The 22,345-nt window shown below is 38.0% G+C and overlaps 1 protein-coding gene across 2 annotated transcripts; it reads left to right on the top strand.

Annotated features, from left to right (window-relative positions):
* Positions 1 to 114: 114 nt before the first annotated feature.
* Positions 115 to 22,000, top strand: LOC146471841 (inositol polyphosphate-4-phosphatase type I A-like). Of its 2 annotated transcripts, none has more exons than XM_085120407.1 (35): positions 115 to 362; positions 2,453 to 2,517; positions 3,356 to 3,443; positions 4,187 to 4,277; positions 4,851 to 4,914; positions 5,192 to 5,230; positions 5,704 to 5,785; positions 6,130 to 6,248; positions 6,374 to 6,487; positions 7,023 to 7,102; positions 7,910 to 7,961; positions 8,413 to 8,457; positions 8,759 to 8,787; positions 8,905 to 8,958; positions 9,655 to 9,732; positions 9,851 to 9,908; positions 10,478 to 10,580; positions 11,063 to 11,167; positions 11,309 to 11,417; positions 11,924 to 11,970; positions 12,751 to 12,805; positions 13,262 to 13,322; positions 13,469 to 13,574; positions 14,863 to 14,912; positions 15,666 to 15,750; positions 15,875 to 15,981; positions 16,539 to 16,607; positions 16,897 to 17,020; positions 17,538 to 17,605; positions 18,231 to 18,280; positions 18,463 to 18,603; positions 18,889 to 18,986; positions 19,683 to 19,795; positions 20,533 to 20,687; positions 21,115 to 22,000. In XM_085120407.1, the coding sequence occupies exons 1-35, from the start codon at positions 245 to 247 to the stop codon at positions 21,248 to 21,250; spliced, it is 2,958 nt and encodes a 985-aa protein (XP_084976533.1). In that variant the 5' UTR covers positions 115 to 244; the 3' UTR covers positions 21,251 to 22,000. The 2 variants fall into 2 exon arrangements, with proteins under 2 accessions (XP_084976533.1, XP_084976532.1); XM_085120406.1 differs by having other exon boundaries at positions 117 to 362; positions 11,306 to 11,417.
* The last annotated feature ends 345 nt before the right edge of the window (positions 22,001 to 22,345 follow it).

Below are 22,345 nucleotides of genomic sequence, written 5' to 3'. Positions count from 1 at the left end.
TACCAGAAATTCCACTTCTTATAAATTTCAAAGCCGAACGTTAAAAAGTATACAATAAACAGAAACATGTTTGGTTGAGTTTTGTACTAAAAGTGAGGTACCCCCTCCCCCCCGCTTTCCCGTCTTGCCGCCCAGGTTTTTCGGACCGGGGACAATGACAATCGCTTGAAGGCTTGGTGTCTAGTTAGAGCGCCGATCATTCCAAAATGGCGGAATTTTGGAAGGGAAAGTTGAAGCCGCAAAAATGAGATTCAACCAAAAAGAGCTTGCTTTTATTGCTACGCGGACGGACATACCTTTTGATAAGGAAGGTGTCTTGTGGCTGAAGGAAAAAGAAGGGCATTTCTGGCAACGAAATGAAGGTAAATAGTAACATATGATTTTGTGCGTATGCTAAGTTGAGTTGTCACAAATGACCAATCAAGATAAAATATCTGTGAATTGTACAACAGCTACCTTTTGTTTCTCTTCCCTTTAATGCTCTCGCGCATGATCATTCTAAATTTTGAGTTAAATTTGTAGATACTAGGGTAAAATTTAAAAAATCGGCATGATAAATAAGCTCACGTTCTAGGACTACGTGGTTAACAGCTGGAAAATACGTATGGAATTCTCCAATTTAAAGAACGTTTTCTTGTCATCAAAGCTACATGCCGTTAGATAAATAAAGCTTCACAAATCACCACAGCACGTTTTTGCTCCTGATACATCTTTATATATCTAATTTCTTGTAAGGTTTTGTTGTGCATGCAAATTCAGTGTGAACCCTTACAACGCCTAGTTCCTGGTTAATTATAACTTCTTACCCTTAAATATTTTCATTTTCTGTGGTAAATAATTAGTAGATATACACCTGAAGTTGGAAGCCATTTGAGAGTTCTAACATGTTAAGAGCTTGGATTTACATGTATGTTCCCAGCTGTTAATGGATCCATTTTATTTAATTTAAGCTCATCTTGATAATCCCTTCCACGGCTGAATGCTGTGCAAGTTCAGGAGCTTTTACTATACAGGGCACAGTTGTTCAAAGCCCGATTAAGCTAATCCTGGGTTAACATGAACTTTGATTCGAGTATATTTATTAATCCATAAGGATTCGTCCAAAAGATTTTGTCCCTAAGTTTTGCCTTAGACTTTTCTTTACCATTAGCTTAAAATAAGCCTTAAAATTTTTTTTAATGAGTGAGATGAAAACCTCGGTTAACTTTTAATCGTGGATTAGCGTTAATTGGCTTTCGAACAATCCGGCCCAGTTAAGCTGTTTTGTCCATAATGTTGTGGGTGACAAATTACTCCTTAATTTTGGCACAAAATTTCAGCGTTCAAAATTTTGGCAAAGTTTCAGCAAACTTCTAATAATTTCTTGAGCCTTAAATTATAATTTGGAATTTTTGGCAAGATGCCTACATTTTCTAATTTCACTTGCACCCTTTGATTACCCATACTAACAGGTGCATAAGAGGTACCAGCTTGGAAGACTTCTCTGAATTGCTTGCCACCCTTATTGAATCTATGTGAAAATGCTGGTGGATCAACAGCCAAATATGAAGTGAAAGCAAGAAGCCATTTTAACACTAAAGAAACTACTTGCACTCTTCAGAATACAAAACTGGATCTGAGTCATGTTTTAAATTTTACTAGCCATTCACAAGAAACAATGAATTTGGTCAACTCTTTGCTGAAAGACACAGGCCAAACTACTAACAAGCATTGATCACAAAATTTAGTTGATTGTTGCAATGTTATAAACCAAGCGAATAGTTTCCTTTGACAAACAGCTCATCCTCTTAGGGTCGAGGTTATTCCTCCAGGACATTTTGAGCCAATCATAATTTTTTTCTTTCCAGTTGGTGAGTTCAAACCAAGCCTTGTGACTTGTCAGTACATTCTCTGTCCAACTTGGTCCACCAAAATGTGTCTTTTTTGTGCTCGCATGCAATATTATAACATTAACCATCTTCTCAGGGTGCAACATTATTCTTCCAGGACTTTCTCAGCCAATCGTAATTTATTTTCTCAAGGCAATAGATTAGCCCCAGAGTGTTTTAATTTAGGCAATTGAATTTTTTTTCATTTTTCTGAAAACAGAAAGCTATGGCTAAAACAAATCAACAAAGTGTATCCTCCCACTACCTCACCACAAACCCACATACAACCATTCAAATACATTCACATACATCCTGACAGTATCACATCCAATAATTCCTCAAATGTACTAGGCTATAAACTGTCAGGAATGTCCAATTAAAAATATACTGAGGTTGTCTTGAAATGGAATATATAGTGTTCTGCTAATTGCTATGGAAACTGTGATGCTCTGGTTGCTTACACTAAGCCATTCGTGGCCCAAAAGCAGATGTCTTGCCGGCGACCTAACAAATGCTCGTGATATATTATGAAAGAGCAAGCTAGTCCAGCAAATAATTATCATTCTTTTTCATTTTGGTTTCAGTTTATACAGAGAGATGGTTTCGTCTCAGAGGAAACCTGTTGTTTTACTTTAAGGCCAAGGATAAGGTTTGTGAACACCATGGAGTTCATTTTAATTAATTCCTTTTACAATGCAAAGTTTGTGCAGTGTGTACTTTTGGATCAAGGCAAACAAAAAGAATTCTGTGGATTTAATTTCAGTAAATAACTGCATTATCCTCTGGGACTTCAAAGCAGTTCTTGTAAAGGCCAGTTTACACATTACAATAAATAAATTATTTATTGGCCTAACAGTATCAGAGTGCAAATCTGTATGTATTTTGACTCCTGATTTTCGACCAATTCACGAAATGAAAATATTTGGCCCAATTTAGAAAATCTGTTGCAGCACAATAGATTTTCTTCAAGTCAGCCAATACTCTCAAAGACACTGCCTCAGCAATCAAAACTCAAAGTCAAAAGTTTGTGGAGGCAGCATGGCCAAGTGGTCAGCAACCTCGTACCCAGAGTTCTCTGGCTTTTTGTCCAGCGAGTGACCGCCAGTAGAGACTCTGGGAAACTGGGATTTTATGTAAAGTTTTTGATTGGCTATCCCGTAACGGCTCGTAACGGCTTCGATTGTTTTTACCGAGAAAACCTGTGGTAATAAAATTCCAGTTCCCCAGAGTCTCTACTGGCGACCACCCTCTGACCAAAACACCAGATGACTCTGGATACGAGATTGAGTAGTCAGAGGTGTGCACTTGTACTCGGGCGGTCACTGTTTTAGTCCCCTCTCTGACCACTGGCTCTTTACCATGAAAAATGTGGTCTATTGTGCTTTGTTCGCTCGTTGTGGATTATTAATAGCTGAAAGAAAATGATTGTAATATTCAACAATTCAGTTTCCTTTATGATTTTTGTTTTAATGTTGTTATGAATGCAGAGCTCAGACCCAGTAGGAGCTATTGTGCTGGAGAGATGCAGGGTGTTGAAAGATTCATCACCTCAAAAGAAACATGGATTCACGATTGGTACGTTGTGTTGCTTCTGCAGCCCTCTCAAAATGTTCTTTAGTTAACCCTTTCAGCTCCAATGTCACCAAGTATATTCTCTTCACTGTCCTCCGTATATTTCTTATGTTACTAGTTGAGAGATTTTGTCTAAAAATCAAGGCATTTCATCTTTGGTGATTATTTCCTTTATTCTCCTGACATAAATGTTTAATCAAGCAGTGACATTGTAAAGAGAAATTAGAGGTTGGTCACAACTGGGGCTTAAAAGGGAAAAAGACAGCATAATAGGAAAAGTAGACAGAAAGAGCTTAGTCCAAAGGGGTCTTACACTGTTCCAGATAATGTTCAAGCTGAAGGTCAGGGTGTCAATGAAGAATTCTGAGCAGTCAATAACTCTGGTTCTCTCCAAATCTTCTTAAGTTTACTATTCAGTTTGTTGGGTCAAGAAGCAAGCTTTCTTGAGTTTTGACCTGAGACCTGTCTCTTTGTTGGAACACTGGTCTAACAGGGAAAATTAGTCTGAACTAAGCAGCAGATCATTGTCTGTAGGCAGCGAAATTGCTGGCTGCTGGTACATAACTGGAGGGTTACTAAATAAATGCATATTCCTTGCTTTACGTCCTATTTATCCCTCTTTACCTTTATGATGGTTGTATTGGTTAGCAGCATCAATTTATTACAATATATTGTTGGAGAGGGGGTTGGCTTATATTCATTTTTTGTCAGCATTGTTCACGACGAAGAAGTTTTTTTGCTTACAGTGTTTGATGAAGATGACACTCAGAGATACCATCTGAATGGGAAATCAACTAAAGATACAGAAGAGTGGATGGAGAAAATAAGAAATGCAAGGTACACTGGAATTTAGATCTCATTTGCCCACACGCCTTTCATAATGGAAACTAGTGTTGGTGTTATTGATTAAAATGTAGAAACACATTACTGTGTTAAAACTTTAGTTCCTAAGTCTTAGTGACTCATCTTAACACTTATACTTTATATTATAGTATACTTTATACTTTGTATAGTATATATGTTGTGGTTCAATTTTATCCTTGGTTTAAATTTTATTTCCCTTTGTTTTGGGGTATGGTAATGTATGATAATGAGTTTAAAACAATGGGAAATAAAAATTAAACCAAGGATAAAATTGAACCACAACATATACATGTAGCTACTGTCCTTAAATTATATACTCTTAGGGAGGGTTGGGTTAGGTTTGTGAATTTCAGTTGATTGATTGATATGTATCATTATTTTAATATAGTGTCCTGACTTAGGGGGCAACTGCTATTGGTATCAACACTTGAATAAAGTTGTTATTAATGATTACTAAATATTCAAATGTGTGTCTTTTTGTCTTTTGTTTTGTGTGGTTTTCGTGTTGTTTGTAAGATTCCTATTGTTGGTATTTCAAATCTCTAGTTATGAAAGTCTGAGGAACAAGCTCTTAAGCCTGAGAAAACAGTTGATGGAAATTACTGGAAAGGCATGTAACTCTTGGTTCCCGTTACTTTTTATGTCTATGAAGATGTAGCTCTCTTCAGTAACTTGGTTATTTTGAATGTGTTGCCTTGAGATTTCAGAGTTTAATGTGGCTTTCTTATAATTTGTGATTTCTTGATGCCTTTGTTACTTTTATGAACCTCAAGCTGTAGCTCTGTTAATAAATGACTTTGCTATTTTGAATGTGTCAACTGTCATGCACTTTCAGAGTTTCTGTGACTTTGTTATTCTGATTTTTTAATGCTGTTGTTAACTTTAAGGATCCCTTACCAGAATTCCACCCTTTAGCTCTTCAAGAGGTAAGACAGCAGCCACTATATTAATAAGAAAAAGATATAAATGTAGATAAAGTATAATAAGAAACCAACTAAGATTATTATTGGACATGGAGTTTAATACATGTCTTGCTTTCAACCCTAGCCACTTATTAACTAAAAGAAAGTTCATGAGGAGCCTAGATTTGGCTATATTATTTACCAGAATGGCTCAGCTAAGACTGTACATTTTTTTAAAGGCCTTATCATCTCTTAACGGAAATGGTGTTGTTCCGGAAAATGTTGTTGTACAATCATACCTCCTCCTTTGTGGAAGGTACTTTTGGTTTAAACTAGTTCTAGCTTCATTCTTCCCTTACAAACTTTGGCTTTGGACTGATCACCGCCTTCTGCCATAAGATTGTAATTTTAAAATTTTCCATTGCAAATTATGGATATTCCCTGGAACCACACATACATTGTAATTCTACTAAGAAATTATATTGTTTTGTCTCAAGCCTCTGAAACCTGGTATTGGTCAGTACTCTTCCACAAGCGCAGCTGATGCTGATGAAAATCCATTCTTGGAAATGTGCATTGGTGAGTTCTTGCACAACTTGTTCCATTTCCAAGTTGCTTTGAACCTCATTATGAAAGTGAGGCAAATTGCAAAGTTTTTATTATGAAAATTAGTTTTCATTCATAAGCAAACAAAACTACTTTTCATATGAAAAGCTTTGCACTTAGCTTTTCTTTCATAATGAGGTTCACAGCAACTTGGAAATGGCCTATTTCAATCAGACATTGTCTTGTGACCAACTGTCACATTGTATATACAGCTCTATATATTCAGCACGAGAAGCAATACAAACGCTTGACCTTGGAATGTATGTATTTGTAATGCAGTGTAAAAAACTTGTCGTTATCATCATTCCATGTTTCAGCTTGCCATAATTTAGTGAGTCCAGAGGAGGGCCAGTTACCAAACGCTTTTGTTGAGATAAGAACAATGGCTCCACCATCAACGTCATGGAGTAAACATGCCCAAACTGAAATTATAGAGGTCAGTTGTGTAATGTTAAATCTGAACTCAGTTGAAAATTATTGAGTGCATTTGAACATTAATTTTTTTGTTTTGAATCTTACAGCAAAGTTAAATTAACTATTGTTAACATTTATGATTTCCAGCAAAGTTGCGATCCTTATTTCCTGACAACAGTGGTGTTTCCTGAGGGGTCTGTGAATGAGCTGACCCGTTTAAAATTGGCCGTGTTTGATGTCAGAGACAGAGAAAAAGAAGAGGTACTCTTAGTATTTTAAAATATGTGGCTTAATTATTAAGTCACACACCAATTACAGATGATCCATACAGTTAGTGTTAAATCTAGTTTTTCCTCCCGGTAGCATGAAACAACAGAGTATTCCTCTTCAAGATGAAGTGCTCCTCCATTGCGAGGTTGCCCCAGCATTTTGTGCGTTCTCCATAGTGATTCAATGGCACCATTTATATACCTGGGGGAGAGAAGCAATGTAGAGCAAAGTGTGTATTTTTCTTCAGTACACTGTAAGCCCTAAGTTGCTTGCACCTTCAACTCTTGCAATACAAGGTTGCTACTGAAATGACAAAATGGCAAACCGTTGGTCAGAAATTTGTGCTAGAATAATTTATTACTCTATAATGCCCACATAGTTTTTCACATTAGGAAAAAAACATCACAGGTGACTGTCCTATTAACTTTTATGGAGAAAAACAGTTATTGTAGTCATCTGGCACCAAAAACTCGGTAAAAAGTTTTTTTCTTTCTATTTTACTAAAATTTAAAGTTTTGGCTTCCAGATGTCCTTGTTAGGTCAAGCAGTGTGTACCATGGGGGACATTCTTACAGCACCAGATCAGAAAATGCTTTTAACTTTGACGTAAGTAAAACAATAACTCTTGTTAAGGTCAACACGCACAAGGAGACTTGGCCATGGGGTTAAGTGTCCCCAGGGGCAAGCTATCACATTGGGACTGCATTTGGCCAGGACACTGATACAGCTACAGTTAACTCTCTCGTAAACGACCACCCTTGGGGCACGACAAAGTGGTCACTCACAGGAGGTGGTCGCTTACGGGAAAGATCAACAAAATAAGCCTAATCCTGGATTGATTTATTAATTACATAAAAATGTTACCTTATCAGCTAAAATTAGGCAAATAGAAACTACTTTATTTGATTTTTTCACATGCAACAAGTTTCGGGAAAAGTACAGTAGAGTGTACAGTACTTGTCAATGTGTCTCATCTTAATTAAAATCGCCTGAAATTTAAACCGAACAAAACCTAGGAAAACAATGTCAAACGTGGGGTGCATATACTTGAACTGTAGATACTATATTTACATTACTCGGTTGCATTTGACCGCTTATCCACGAAGTCTAGAATGCTTGATTGCTTCTTTGACTTAAGCCTCATGTCAACAAGAATATGAGAGAGTTGACTGTACTTGCAATTACTTACATTGACTGGGATTCAGTTTGATCCTGCTCAAATTTCTATACATGTTTGCAAGTTGGGCTCTGTAATGTTTCCATCAGGTTTGGAGCATGCACAACCTGAACTGAAGTTGACCAGCATTTTCAGACTTGTGATGGCTTGCATCTCTGTTTCCCAAGAGCTTAAACTGCTGATTTTTGTTATGTTGTATCCTGTGGATTTATTGATTGCCGTATCTGCTCTTACAGTTCCCTGGATTCTCCAGATGCCTGTGGAACTGTGACTGTTCTTGGATGGAAGGTAAGGCTGACCTGTCATTACTCACATGGTGTTTTGTAGATGCTAGGAAAATACATGTTTTGTGTGAGTGTGAAAATGTAACAAAAATGTTATGGAAGGGCTCATTAGAAAAACAGTATAATTTCTGTTTGGCATTGTTTTGCTGAATGATAAATAGAAATACAAGCAAAAATCAACAATTTGAGCTTAGAAACCAAATTAGCTCTAATGGGGCATACAGACTGGTTGATATAATGTTAGAAACATACTTTCCTGTTTATTTTTCAGCTGTAATGTCTAAACTGGATGAATTACTAGATTATTTGGATAAAGATGGATTTAAAGGCTAACTTGACAGTTACATTTTTTTTTGCTTTTTAATCATTTTGGTTATCTGAAGGTTTATTAGCCACTAAAGAGTATACATCTTTGAAGTCATTTGCTGTAACCAATGTTTGACATTTTTTTTCAGGTGGACAGCCGAGGATCTTCACACCGCAGGTCTCAAAATTTAGAGGTTTGTTTTTAAAATATACTGTACTAACAGTTCAGTTTATCTCTTACTTGTGCGGCATTGGTAGAAGGCAGGTACTTTTACTGCTTCGCAACTCCTGCTTCAACCAGAGGACTTAAAATTTTGCTTTTTCTCATGCCAATAACAAAATGACTGAAATTTACAAAGGAAATGTTCAAGCTTAAAAACTTTCGCTTTAACAAAGTCAAGCTTACAGTGTTAGTTTTTGTTTTATCCAAAAATTTGTGGTTACTTTAGTTGTACAAACTGTTGTTAGTAACTTGAACTTTTTTTGTTGTTTTAGAAAGAAAAGGAAAGAAGAAACAGTGGAAGGTAGAAAATTAATGCAAATCAGTTCTTGGTACTTCCTTGTATAATTTTTCACATTTAGAAGGGAGTTTTGATGCAAAAGGCTAAGAATTAAATTTGTCTTATTTGCCCGGCTTGCAGATCTATGATGATGGTGGAGCACATTCTCAAGAGAAGTTACAGATTCCCGACCACGTTAGTAACTTTTGACTTCCTTGTTGCAAATTTATCTCTCAAAAGTTGTGGTAAAATTGGGTGGTTGTTCATAAATGTCTAAAGTTGCGAGCCTTCAAAAGAAACATTCCCCCTTCCGAATCTTAATGCTGGACATCAGATGTAGTATGACTGTCTGACACGTGTATACTGTAAGCAAAAAAAAAACTGTTAATTATAGGGGAAAAAATTACCCAGGCATAAAGGTAGATCAAGCTGAAAGTAATGAATCCTTAATAATGATAGCAAAAGGCTGCTAAAACCAAAAGAAATGAATCATTAAGTTACAGCTGCAAAAGAGATTTTTTGCTTTCACAATGAAAACTCAACCAGACTATTTTTTGTGTAATTTTTTAGCAGTTGCATCACCCCTTCAGGGGTCACTGGCTACAAGTGCGATTTTTACCGTGCACTGTTTGTTTGTTGAATGTTTTTTTTTGTGTGTGTGTTTTATCATAATACCATGTATTGGTGACATAAGTTTGTTGTTTTCCTTTAAATCTGACCTCACCTTTGCAGGCAACAAATCACTTATGTAGCCCTGGCTATATGTCTTTAGGTAACAAGGGCAGTTACTCTGTATAGCATTCCTAATGGTGCCTAGCTGCTCCTTGTACTCTCTGTTTCACACACTAATGGCTAATACAAAATCATTTCCTTCTTGTTTGTCTTGTTTAGAATCAGAGGTGTGGTCCTCAAAGTTGTGGAGCTTATGGGGGAAAGTGTCTTGACTTTTAAAATCCCAATTCAGCTGTTGTAAGTGCATTGAAACCCTGGAATTTTTTTAAGTTCATTTCTTTGTGGAAATTACTTCTGTGTTTACTCTTATGCAAGCTGACAGTTGGTTGCACAATTTTATGTGTGTTTTTCTTAGAAAAATGTACATTGCTGAAGAACAACAGAAGATACTAGAGCTGCATCACCTAGGAGATGTAAGAATTCTTTTTCTCAAACTCATTAGTAATTCAAAAGACTTGTAAAGACAAAGCAAATCATGCACCATGACGTGTTTGGATATCTGATGAAAAACTCCTCGTTTTTGCATCCTTAATTTCCCCTTCAAAATCAGTTCGTTTGAGAAGTTATATCAAACACTCATTACAGTGTTTCATCACTATCAAAAACCTCAAAGTTTGTCTAAAGTACTCCACTACACGTCGTATTTTCAACTCTCTTCTCTGTGTTTGATATGTGATGAAACACTGTCTCGTGTTTGATATGTTACTTGAAACATTTTGCACATTTTTAAGTGTCAACGGATAACCTTGCTCAATTTCTGAAGAATTGTGATTATTATTGGAAATGTCTATAAAATTATTATATTCAAAATTGCCAAAATTCTCCAAACTGCTTCTGAGATGTAATGAACAATATTTACAGACCAATTAAAGCTCTCTTAACAGCATTCATTTGAGTGATTACATCCACGGACTCAAGGACTATCTCTTGGATTGCCAGCATTTACTAAGTAAAAATTCTTTTTCCTTGTTGTCTTCTTCAGTTGAACCTGTCTTGGGAGAATGCTCGGCAAGAGATTCTTGACAATCACTTCAAGCTCATATGCGCTTACAAAGGCAACCTACAAGAACTTGTTCCTTTGCAAGGTCTGTAAGTAGAATTACTAAAAAATGTGTGTAATATACTGATTAGAGAATACCAGTCAGTTAGTCAGTCAGTCATTTAGTTAATTGGTCAATCCATCAGACAGACATACACATAGACAGATGGCATTAGCAGGTTGGTCAATCAGCTAGATTGAGAGTTTGTTTGTGAGTCAGACAGTCAATCAGTCAGCCAGACAGTCAGACAGTCAGCTAGACAGACAATGCCTTAGTCAATAGGTTAGACAGACAGTCAGGCTCCATCCATTGGCCAGTGAGGACTGACAGTCTGTCAGGTATGTAGACAGTTAGCCAGGCAGGCAGTAAGTCAGTTAGTTAGTCAGTTAGTCAGTCGGTCAGTCAAATCAGTCAGTCAGTCAGTCAGTCAGTCAGAAAACAAGACAAATGGTCAGACAGACAAGCAATCAAGGAGACAAAGTCAGATTTTTTAATGATGTTTATGTATTGTGCTGCCCCCGTTGCAGGAACATGTTTCAAGCCTGCCAGACTTAGAAATGACAAGAAACTGGCCTTTGTTCCAATTAACCTTCACATTCAGAGAATGAAGGTTGTACAAGACAGTGAAGGAGGTATTAGCATGTTTGCTTTCAAGATGAGACTTTGATACATGTATTTTCATTTTCATAACACCTGTGTCATTTCCAGCGGACTGACATCTCTAAAATAATGCTCTTTATCAATATTAAGAGGACTCATTCTTTCCGCAGCAGGAACACTGTATGATATAGTGACAGTAGGTGCACCAGCAGCACACACACTGAAGTTTGGCCAGGGTGGACTGAGACGACTGTACATGACACTCAAAAAAGCACAACAAAGGTAGTTGTTCATGATATCAACAATGGAAAAATCCAATTGCATATAAGTTAAAATTTGATGCTGCAAAACTTTTTCAGTTTTGCCTGACAATTATTAAGATTGAAACATTGGCAAAGACCCACATTTATTAACCCTACTACATTTCCTTTAGACGCACTGATACTCACTTGGATCGCTGCCTTTGAGAGTAATGAATTCATGAGAATGTAACTGATTTAGATGGTACAACATTGTTGTATGTGACATGCAACAAATTGCCAGTTTCATGTAAATTTGAAACCTACAATGTGCTGTGTGCAACACGTTTAACGGTGTAGAAATTTGGAACATGTTTTAAAACCCTACAACAGTCATAGTCATAGTTATTGTCGAATGGCGAGAGTTCATGGCGTTTTCCATAACGTGAGCAACACTTACTGTAGATGTTGCATATGACAGTCACAAGCAAATTAATTTTTTTTTACCTTCAAAATCAGACTTAATGTGTTATTTTTCTGTACTTGCAGTGGTGGAGAGAGTGAGAACAAGGTCCCTGTGATCAAACAGCTGAGAGGTAGTTGTAAAGAAGAGTTAACCCAGTTAACCCTCTAAACCCTAATATCAGAGAACAAATTCTCCTATCTTGTCCCCATACTTTTCTTATAAAAGTGCTGGGAAGAAGTTATTAAAATATCAAGAAAATTCACCTTGGATGATCATATCCTTAATTCTGATGACCTCAGGGGTTGAGTAAGCATTGATATTACAAGGAGAAATTTGATGCCAATTACTTTTAATGCTTATAGGGTGAAGTTCTTTTGCTATTGTCAAATGTTATTTTATGATTTAACCAGTATCTTTTTGACACCGACCAAAACTTTGCATCATTAACTGCATTAAGCATGGTTCACACTTCAGTGAGGTAAGCACAAAAATTTGTGTGGAAACGAACATGAGCGTGCGTGTAGTGCCTTGATTTTCTTGTGCTTATTCGTATGATTTTCTTATGTAACATTTCCCACTAGAGAAATAAGCACAAACTCACAGTCACATACGCATGCGCAGTGCTGGATGAGTTCTTTATCCGTCTCACATTGGCTCACACACTATTTTCCTAATGCCTGTACCTCTGCTTATGCGAGTGAGAATCTTACACATGTGAACCATGTTCTTACTGTTAGAGTTTTCTGTGTTAGAGGATGTAAGCCAAACAAAATCCTGGATAGCCTCCTATGCAGACACTCTTTGGGCTCATCCCGCATTCCTCTTGTGAGAGGAAAGCTGGAGGAGCCCCAAAAGCGTTTGTGTATGAGGCTTAATCCTGGTCTGCTGCACGATGTTTTTTCTTTTGCAGTTAATTTGGAAAAATTCAAGTCTCAGCTGAGTCATTATTGTGAAAATGTAAAAAAGTAAGTCAATTTTAAATTGATGTATAAATAAAGGCACTAAGTGAGTAGCCAGTGTCATCATGCACTACAAACATTGCTATTACTGTAACCACTACAGCTACTGAAACTATTGAAAGCACTTCAGCCTCTACAAACATTACAAACGTTACATTCACAGAAAGCATTACAACCATGTACCATTGCAATGACTAACCTCTTCAGTTGAGTACGAAGAGAATGAAAGATATTCCGAGTATGTTGGCTCCATTGTGTCAAAATATTTAGACACCAAATGACAAAACTTAGTTGGAAATAGTTATGCTGTATTTCGGTATGACCTTTTACCATCGTCAGACTAAAAAATATCCTTCAACATTGGAAGCATTACATCCACAGAAATCACGTCAACCACTTCAGCCATTGGAAAAATTGCATACACTGTAACCATAATGATTACTATAATTTTTATTCTTCAAGGGCCATCAAAACAGGGAATGTAACCAATCTCATGGAAACCATGGCACGCCTTTCAGACAAGGTAAAAGAAACTTTTGTTTGCCGTTTAATCTTCTTCAAAAAGAGAGAAATTATTTTTTTAATTACAATTAAAATAGAATAAAAATAAAGAAAGAAAGAAGGAAAGATGGCGAACTTTAAGCAAGGTTGTCTTTTGTTTCATTCCAGGCCACTCAATTGTTAAAGTTCCGTGAAGCTCCTTTAGTTGTGGAATCGTTAGCCTCACTGGAGAAAGCTGTTCCATCACCGAAAGAAGAAGATGAACCAGATGTGGGTAGGTACACAGCGACACTGTATTGTTGAGTGCAACTTTTCTTGAAACGTTTCTGCCCTATGATTATATAACTTTTCTGGCATATAGCTTAAAACTTTTCTGGCCGCAGTTGTTCAAAGCCCGATTAAGCTAAACCTAGGTTAACGTGAACTTTTATTCGAGTTTAACTACTTATCAGTGCGCATTTTTCCAAAAGATTTTTTCCCCTTCTGTTTTGAGTTAGACTATTCTTTATCTTTACCTTGAAAACAGCTTTTTAAAAACATTTTCCGCGCGGTGCGAGATGAAAACCTCGGTTAACTTTTAATCGTGGATTAGCGTTAATCGGATTTCGAACAACCGGGCCCCTGAAAGTACCACGGGCTCGTTGTCTTTGGCCGCCCTGTGGTAGTTTTGCTGTGACTTGTGATACAGAATAAATTCAAAAGGATATACCGATATAACATTCAGTAATGCCGAAGAAATTTCGCCTTTGTATTGCATTAATTGTCTAACGAAAAGTAGAAAACTTACCTGTACTTGTCGGTACGTTTTGCAGTGCAACAACCTTTTTTTCTTTTTTTTTTTTTTCATCATTTTATTGTAGCACCTCATGCAATGTTTCATCTGTCTTTGTCATTCAAGGGACCAACATGCAGAAATTGTCAGGGAACGAGAAAAGAGAAAAACTGTAATTGTCTTAAATTACTGTATTTTTGGTACCTCGAGAAAACAAAATTTCAGTCAATTTGGGCAATGTTCATGTCATCGCTTTTGTCTAAGTTTGTTTCCATTTCCTCCACTTTCGGCATTTTAGAAACGCGAAGGTGTAATGGTTAACGTGTTTCACATCTATTTATTTATTTTGCCACACCACAAATATAATGAAAACAAGAAAAAATAGAAATAGATTTAACAATGGCGGCGAGGAGACCTAAAGGAAACTATGAAGCTTATATTAATTAGGTCTCCTCGGTTATTGTTTTACAAGATGAAATCAAAAAAGAAGATACATGACGACGGATACAATTACAATGTCAAACGGAAGGATACAAAAAAAGAAAAGAAAAGCTACAAAAGAAAAGGAAAGCTACAAAAAAAGTTAACACTTAAACACATTTGTATGAAAACTACTAATAGTTATTACAGAAAAACGCCTTAAGTGCTCACTCACTCGAGCCACTTGCCGACTTTTCTTCCCCCTTTCTTGTTTCGTACCCTTTAAAATCTTCTGATAAACACTGGATAAACGAGATGAGAGAGGCTTTTTAGTGACCTTAGCTAATTCAACTTGTTTTTTACGTTACAGACAATTTTTGGAATGTTCAAATATTTACACGGCCAAGTGCTAAATGCCAGGTACGAATAAAATGATCGCGATTTTGCGAACTCAATAGGCACAATGTTAGCATTCCATGAACCATCCAACCTTATTGCAGAAATGAAACACATTTGAGAGATTTAGCATCGCGTATACATGAAACGCGAACAGCAAAAATGACCATGTGACCACGATTTTCCCGCCATTTTTCGTGTTTGCCGGTTGCCGTTTCTACGTGAGAACTACGTATTTCTTCCTTTTTTTCTTACATCTATCCATCCTTCATAACTCACTCCTTACCACACTTTTCTTCATGAACTCACCACAGTGAGTCGCAAAACAGCTCAAAAGTCAAAAGATTCACGCTATTTTACGTGACACGTGAAACGGCAGAGTGATGTTTGCCGTTTCACGTAAACGCGATGCTAAATCTCTCTAATGTATAGGATTATTTTCTGTGCATTGTTTCGTGTAGTCGTTTGAAATTCAAATGTAAAATGTCGACCAACTGACGAGGTCTCAGGCGAAACTACTTTTGTAGCCGCATACGAAAATTATTGTGTTGCAAGGAAATACAAATGAGGTGTTTCCTGGTTATGTTTAGTAATACTTCCTTAGCTTCAGCAAGCGAAATTTCACAGAACTGTCAACGATCAAATGAAAGAAAATTTTAAGAAATGAATTGTGTAAGTTGCTTGCTTGCGTAAACTGCTTTTCCCTGTCACAATTCAATTAAGAGTGTTTTAACACTGATAAGTCTCCCATTTGGTCCATCTCTTCTCTCTTTCCAGGAACTCTCTACTCTCGTCGATCAGAGCCTCGTCATGATGCTGAGTCACATAGAGAGGATGATTCAGGGCGCCCCGCCACCAGAAGGTAGAAATGCATTTTGGGGATTTGTAGTCGTTCAGTTCCGAAGTGTTTTCTACGTATTCCTTGCATGTCTATTTTAAAATGTTTTTTATGTGTTTTTCTGAGTATTCTTGTGTTTTATCTCCAGGGAAATCATGGGTAGAGTTGATATTATCAGAGACTCATGATTTCTCCAGAGCGGTGGACGGCTTGGTGAAAGAGATTTATTTGGGAATGATATTCCTTTCACTGCAGGTAACGATTAGTGCCTTTTGATGATTTAAGGGGTGTGTTAACAGCAGAAATACAAATACGGGTAAACTTCTACAGTATTGCTTTTTTGAATTGACATATTCCAAATTCGGCTACGTGGAACTAACTTTAGATGAAAGACCGTTCCAGTTATGTACAGAACTTAAGAAGTTGCGAAAGGAAAGCAAGAAAAAAATTCAGGCTTGAATGGGATCCGAACCAATGATCCCTGCAATAATGGTGCCGCGTTCACAAGAGAACTTGTTTTTTGATAGTTTCTTTTCGCAACTACTTAAGATACGTACTAAACTGCAGTGGAAACTGTTCAATCTTTTATCCGCACTTCACATGTATGGTATTTCATTAATTTAACGTTCAACTTGCTAATCCTTGAACTGCGAGCAACCCCGTTAAAATAATGGACGATTTCTTCTTTAAAATTGTCTCCAAGTATTTCCTACCTGCCAGTACTGTGACTTGAACGTTACTTTAAATAACATCCGTTTAAAACCTACACTTTTTACACTTACGTGCTTTTACACTTTTGTTTCATTCCACAGGAAGAAGCAAAACATGCGCCGTTACTTTACGAAATCAGAAAGAGGCAAGACATTGTGTTCGCTCACGCAGTGAGTATTTTTCGTTGTACGCTCTAAAATGACTGTGTAAAAGCAGTCTTGGTCCTAGGCCTCATCGCGCTTACGAGCGACTGAAGACAAGGCTGCTGCAGAATTAAAATTGCTTTGTACAGCTATCTGTATGTAACACTGTACACAGTGTTGTACGGAAGAATTTTCAAGGCTGAACAGAAGTTATGATTAGATAATTGCCGGCAATTCTGCTCCGTTTGTCGTTGAACATTCTCCTAAGAATCTGGCCATAACTTAACTTGGCAATTTGTCTGTTTTGTTCTTGTAGATGACGTCCTTAGTAGCTGGATTTGTTTGTAAACTCCACAATTCGCTTTCAAATGCTGTGTTTCTGAAGCAGCTTGTGCAGATAGGATTCCTGGCGCATTTTGAGAGCCTTCTTAGCACAAATGGTAGGAATTTTATATTTTGGAATTATTATGCTCAGTCGTTTCCTTGTGACGCAGATGGTAAGGAGTTTGGCCAAAAAGCTCAGAATGGTGACGTGGTCTCAGCCGCTTTCAGTGGTTTGGTTTTAAGTCTTTGAACTGACCAATCAGAACTCAGCCCAAACTGAACAATGGCCGCTAAATACGGGGAATTTATCCAAGTTATCTCACGGTTGATTTCAGTCTTGCTTGTGATTTGCTAAAAAACAGGAAACGCATGACTGTTCTGCTTGACTAGAAGACAGGCAAAAGTTTGTTCAATTTCGAAGCTTAACAAAGTCAACATTAATTACAATTTTTTTTTCGGTTGAAAGCTACGCGAATGCTAATAATTGCAAATCAAAATAATGGTTGATTCCTCGTCAAAACCGTTGCAAGAAAGCAATTTCGCGGTGACACTAAAAAATGGAAAGAAATAAGATTATAATTTCAAAGGCATTTAACTTTTGCCCCTCCCCTCCCTTTGTTTTTCTTTCTTTAGGCGATGAAACGGGAATGTTGGAAGATGCTTGTGTCAGCATAGCGAACCTAACCTGCGTCAAATTCAAGGTGAATACAAGTGATTATGGAGCCTAAATTACGCTGACCTACTTCTCCGTTTGGTCAGCGATTATTGAACGAAGTCACACCTGGCCAACTTGAGGGGGGCTGGTGGCCAGTCGAAAGACATTTAACCTGGGCAGGAAAAGGTTTAACCGCCCTGATGCCAAAAGTTGGAAAACATGCAACCGGCGACTGGTGCGCAAAACATTTAACCGCTGCCAAAAGCGGGAAAACCTGAATTGCTGCCAGATTTACGAAAACATTCGCCGGTACCTAGCGCCGGGAGGCATGTGACCCGTTCCAAGCGCGGGAAAATTTTCAGCCGATGCCAAGCGCGGGAAATTGTGTAACCGGTGCTTAGCGCGGGAAAACATGTAAGTCGTTTTAAGTTCTGGTAAACGCGTAACCGGTGACAAGCGCGGGAAAATATGCGAAGTCAGCCTCCTGATCGGTTGAACAATAAGTGTGTTTCCACGATTATAAGAACATGTTACACTGTTCCTTTGAAACATTTATAAGCTAGTCAAATTTAAAACCAAGGAGAACAAAAAATTGAGTAAATTGTAATAGTCAATCGACAGCCAATTTATAATTATTTCAAAAAAACACGAAAATGTTTGTTTTTGTTCAGTTCAAGGAAGGCGAAAGGGAAGATGAAATTCCAACCTTGAGCGGCAACAGGTCAGTATTCTCTTAAATTGAATATTTTAGTTTTTCTGTTAAATGCAGGGCAAAATAAACATTAATTTTCTAGAGTGTTCTTGAAACAGTATCTCCTTTGCACTGAATTGAATTGTCCAAGGTGGGCATCTCACTGTGCAATCTATTTTTTTCTCACCCCTCCCCTATGTGTTTTTCCTCAGGGGGTACATACAAGTAAACATATCGCTACCGCCCATTCACTTCCGACGTCTTCCGCGTGAATTACAGGAAGGTCGGTTGGTCAAGGTTATACCTGTGCTCTTTACACAAGGGATCAATGAACACGCAACGCTCGCGGAAAGGTACTGATCGACATTTGATTTCTCTTTTCTATAATAATGTAATGTTGAGGCTTGGAGAAGTCACACAACAAAAATTGCATGAAAAATGCACAGCAAGCAAATGTTTCAACTTGTTGGTTCTTTCCAGGATAAAAATGTCGTTTCACCATGAGCGCTGACACACAACGTTCTTCCTATCGGTCGAACGCGAGACTGCTCGCGCACGGCTCCGCGCGTGGTTCCCGCGCACGAGAAAGTCAATGGCCAGGGTATTCTTGTCTCTAAATTAAATGCTTCCTATTTCAGATTTGGAGACACTAGTTTGCAGGAAAAGATCAATGGTGATAACTACAGCATTTTAAATTTCTACTTTGAGCAGTTCAAGGACAAGTTTTCAGACGCAGGTCTGTTTGAAAACCTTTCCCATAATTTTTCAGCCCTGTAAATGCTTTTCAGCCTGCCAAAAACGCCTGACAATCAGTCCCTAACTTTCCTGGTGCAAAGTGCTTTCAACAAACCTTTAGAATGCTACTTTGCTGTACAGCAAATTTATTGCACTCTTGCACTATGTTTGTTCCTCGACAATTTTGATGTACCTCACGTCTTCCTCACAGGAGGCAACTATTTCCCGTTCAAATGGAGACTGGGGACGAGTTTTCAAGTTTTCATTTTAAAATCAGAAATTGGAGTCCATCACAAGAAAAATCACATGAAAATTAGTCAGTTTACCAAGTTTGAGGTTCTGTCGTTCGATTGCAACCACGTAGAAGGCTTTCAAAAATCGGAAAAATTAGAGCCTTTGTATGGATTTGGGGATTTTAGATATTTGTATGGAATTTGGGTGACCTTTGACAGATCACAGCCCGGTTAATACGCGATGAAATATAACATAACCAAACTTGGTACACTTACTAATTTTTATGGGATCTTTCTGGCGATGGCGTTCATTTCTTGATATGACGCAATTTGAACAATGTGTAAACTAGGGCCCAGTCTCTTTATGAACTTCAGAACGGGCAATCCCTATTGGGTTAGTAATCGTTGTCCACCATTTTTATTTGCGTGTGTTTAGCGATGATTCTTTACTTTGACCATTTCAGCTGCTCCTCGTAAAGATGGGGATCCAAGTTTGGAACAGCTGATGAAGTCACTGAAATCAAACATCGATAGCAGACGAGGAAAAAATGTCGACATTCTGCTTATCAGTGAAGAGGTAAAATCTAAACATTTACGTTAAACGAAAAGAAGTATTTACCAGATAATTGCTCGACAAGCCTGAACTCTTCTACGGTTTCTGGAGCGTAAAGGGATGAGTTTTCAATTCTTGCCGTGGGTTCTTATCAGCACCCATCTATATGTTAGGGTCGAGGGTAGTCTCCTTCGAAACCGTCGTTTGTGTTCGTCACGCGTGGGGGAGTGAGTGCGTTGCGTGACGAGCCCAAACGGCGGCTTCGAAGGAGACTTGGTCGAGGGATGTTCATTGTTATAAATAACTTTATTTAAGCGTCTTTGTATTTAGTGCATGCTAATTGGGGACTCTTTAAATCAGGAAACAATTACTTCAGATACAGCATAAACTTGTTAAGAATCCCAACTGGTGGGAGGCAGACCAGGTGGCTATTTACAAACAACAACAAAGGAGTTCAACTCCAGACTATCGAGAACAAATCCATTGGATGGCAGGGTGAAGGATTTGAACCTGGGACCTCCAGATTTCAAATCCAGTGCCCTTAATCTGTTTTTATCTTATCAAGTTCTCATGAGGGTTACAGTTCATAGAGCTGCCAGTATTTCTATTTCAAAACCGATATTTAGATGTTTCATCAGTTGAGATTTCCGTCCAGTATGGCGGAGATAGCATGGAGTGATCCAGTCCCATGTTAGATCTTTGCTACAACATAGTCAAGCCTTTTTCATGCAGACTAAACGACCTGGTTTTTGTTGTTACAGATCTGCTGGCGGTTGAATGGGTGCCGTTTCACGAGTTGTAAGAGCGCAAAAGACAGAACAGGAATGGGAATCACACTTGAACAGTGTATGATTCTCAAAAGAGAGCATAACATGGACTCGCAGTTTTTTCAGCAAGCTTTAGATGCCATGAGAAGGTACGATGAATTTCTTTGGAGGGAGGGAGTGCCGTAGAAGAGGGGGGGGGCGGGGTTCAGCGCGAAAGTGAGTACCCTGGCAACTCTGAGGGGTGGAAATGCAGAACCCCGTCAATTTTTATTGCCAATAGTACTTAAAATGTTTTCCTTTTGCCGGAACTGGCCGTTCTGGGAGGCCAGGCTGTAAATCGAATTCGTCATTTTGGAGGGATGGTGCTGAAAAATCTTGAAAATAATCTATCAGAAAACGGTGCGCGCTATTTTAAAGAAATTCGAAGGACTAGGACAAACTTATTCTTCAAATTGGCACATTCCCTTTATGAATTGACCCGTCATGCCAGCCAGTTCTGATAAAATGAAAAGCGCCATCAGTTTTACAGCAACTGTTCACCATTTTGAAATACTGTACTGTATTTTCCATTCCCAGTGAAGGAACGAGGAGAGAGAACACTTTTAAGAATACAGGAATGCGAAAATACGCCTTCAACGCCTGGCAAGTGATGGCTCTCCCCAAACAGTACCGACCTCCAGATGGAACTTATGGCAAAAATGTACAGACGTGAGGCCTGCGCCATCAAAAACTTGTCACGCAACCTTCTTTTTCAACTGTAATGTAACGCAATCTGTAAAATACTCCGGCCCTCACTGGCAATTGATATCTAGAGGTGATGTCGATTTATAAATAAATTGTTGTTACCTTTATGCCTCTGCAGTGCCAGTCACAAAGATTATGTTGCCCAGAATTTCTTTTTGTATATTTTGGCCTGGAGGCAAATAGCGTTGGAAAGAAATGCAGATATTTTTGAGGTAGACAATGAATGGATTTTGTCAAGAGTTAGATTGAGACAAATCAGAGTCCTACTTTCATTATAAGTCCTCTATTTTAAATACCATTTGTAGGGTTATATTTACAGACAGCTTGTGAAGCTCTCTATTTGGGAAAATTAGGATATTGGGGCAAGCCCGTGCCTCACCCCACCACATTCACCATAGTTTTTCTCTTTTTCTTGAGTAGAGAGATAGCAAGCACGTTGAATTTCTTCCAGAATTTCTCCCTTACGCATAAGGAAGTCAATACTTTGTTATTGTACATGTAAGTGAAAATCATATTTTAGGAAAATAGTAGTTGTGATATGTATAAAAATGTTGAAGCAAAGAGCACAAATTTCAAAATGGTATTAAAATTGTTGACAGTTCAGTTTTAACTGTGCAACTTGCAAAGACGATCAGAGTAATTTAAACATGATTTAAGACAACGAATGTCAGAATTTTAGACAATTTATTTGGGAATAAAGAAAGACCTATTTTAATGACTGAAGTGCCTGTTCAATTACTTAGCATAGACTGCAGGCAGTCCCTTTCTGGATAGTCGAGAGGTCGCGCAAAATAGCCGAGCGCGAAAAAAAACGAGAGCGAACGAGCGGAAGGGGGCTCGTTTATTTCTCCTCGCTCCAGTCTCGCTGCGCTATGAGCACACCATCTCGACTAACCAGAAAGGGACTGCTTGCAGTCTATACTTAGCAGGTAAGTCAGAACCGTCGTGAGTCAAGTAGGCAAACATGCTGAGTGTATAGCCGTCATTATTATTATCATTTTAAGAATTCCTAAACCCATGATTGACTTAGCCTGACTTAGCCTTAGCCATGGTTACTCTTCCA

This window comes from Pavona decussata, unplaced genomic scaffold (genome assembly GCF_977016875.1).
Source record: "Pavona decussata unplaced genomic scaffold, jaPavDecu1.1 SCAFFOLD_102, whole genome shotgun sequence".
Lineage (NCBI taxonomy): Eukaryota > Metazoa > Cnidaria > Anthozoa > Scleractinia > Agariciidae > Pavona > Pavona decussata.
The sequence above is the reverse complement of the archived record's forward strand: the minus strand, read 5'-3'. Positions and strand labels throughout refer to the sequence as shown.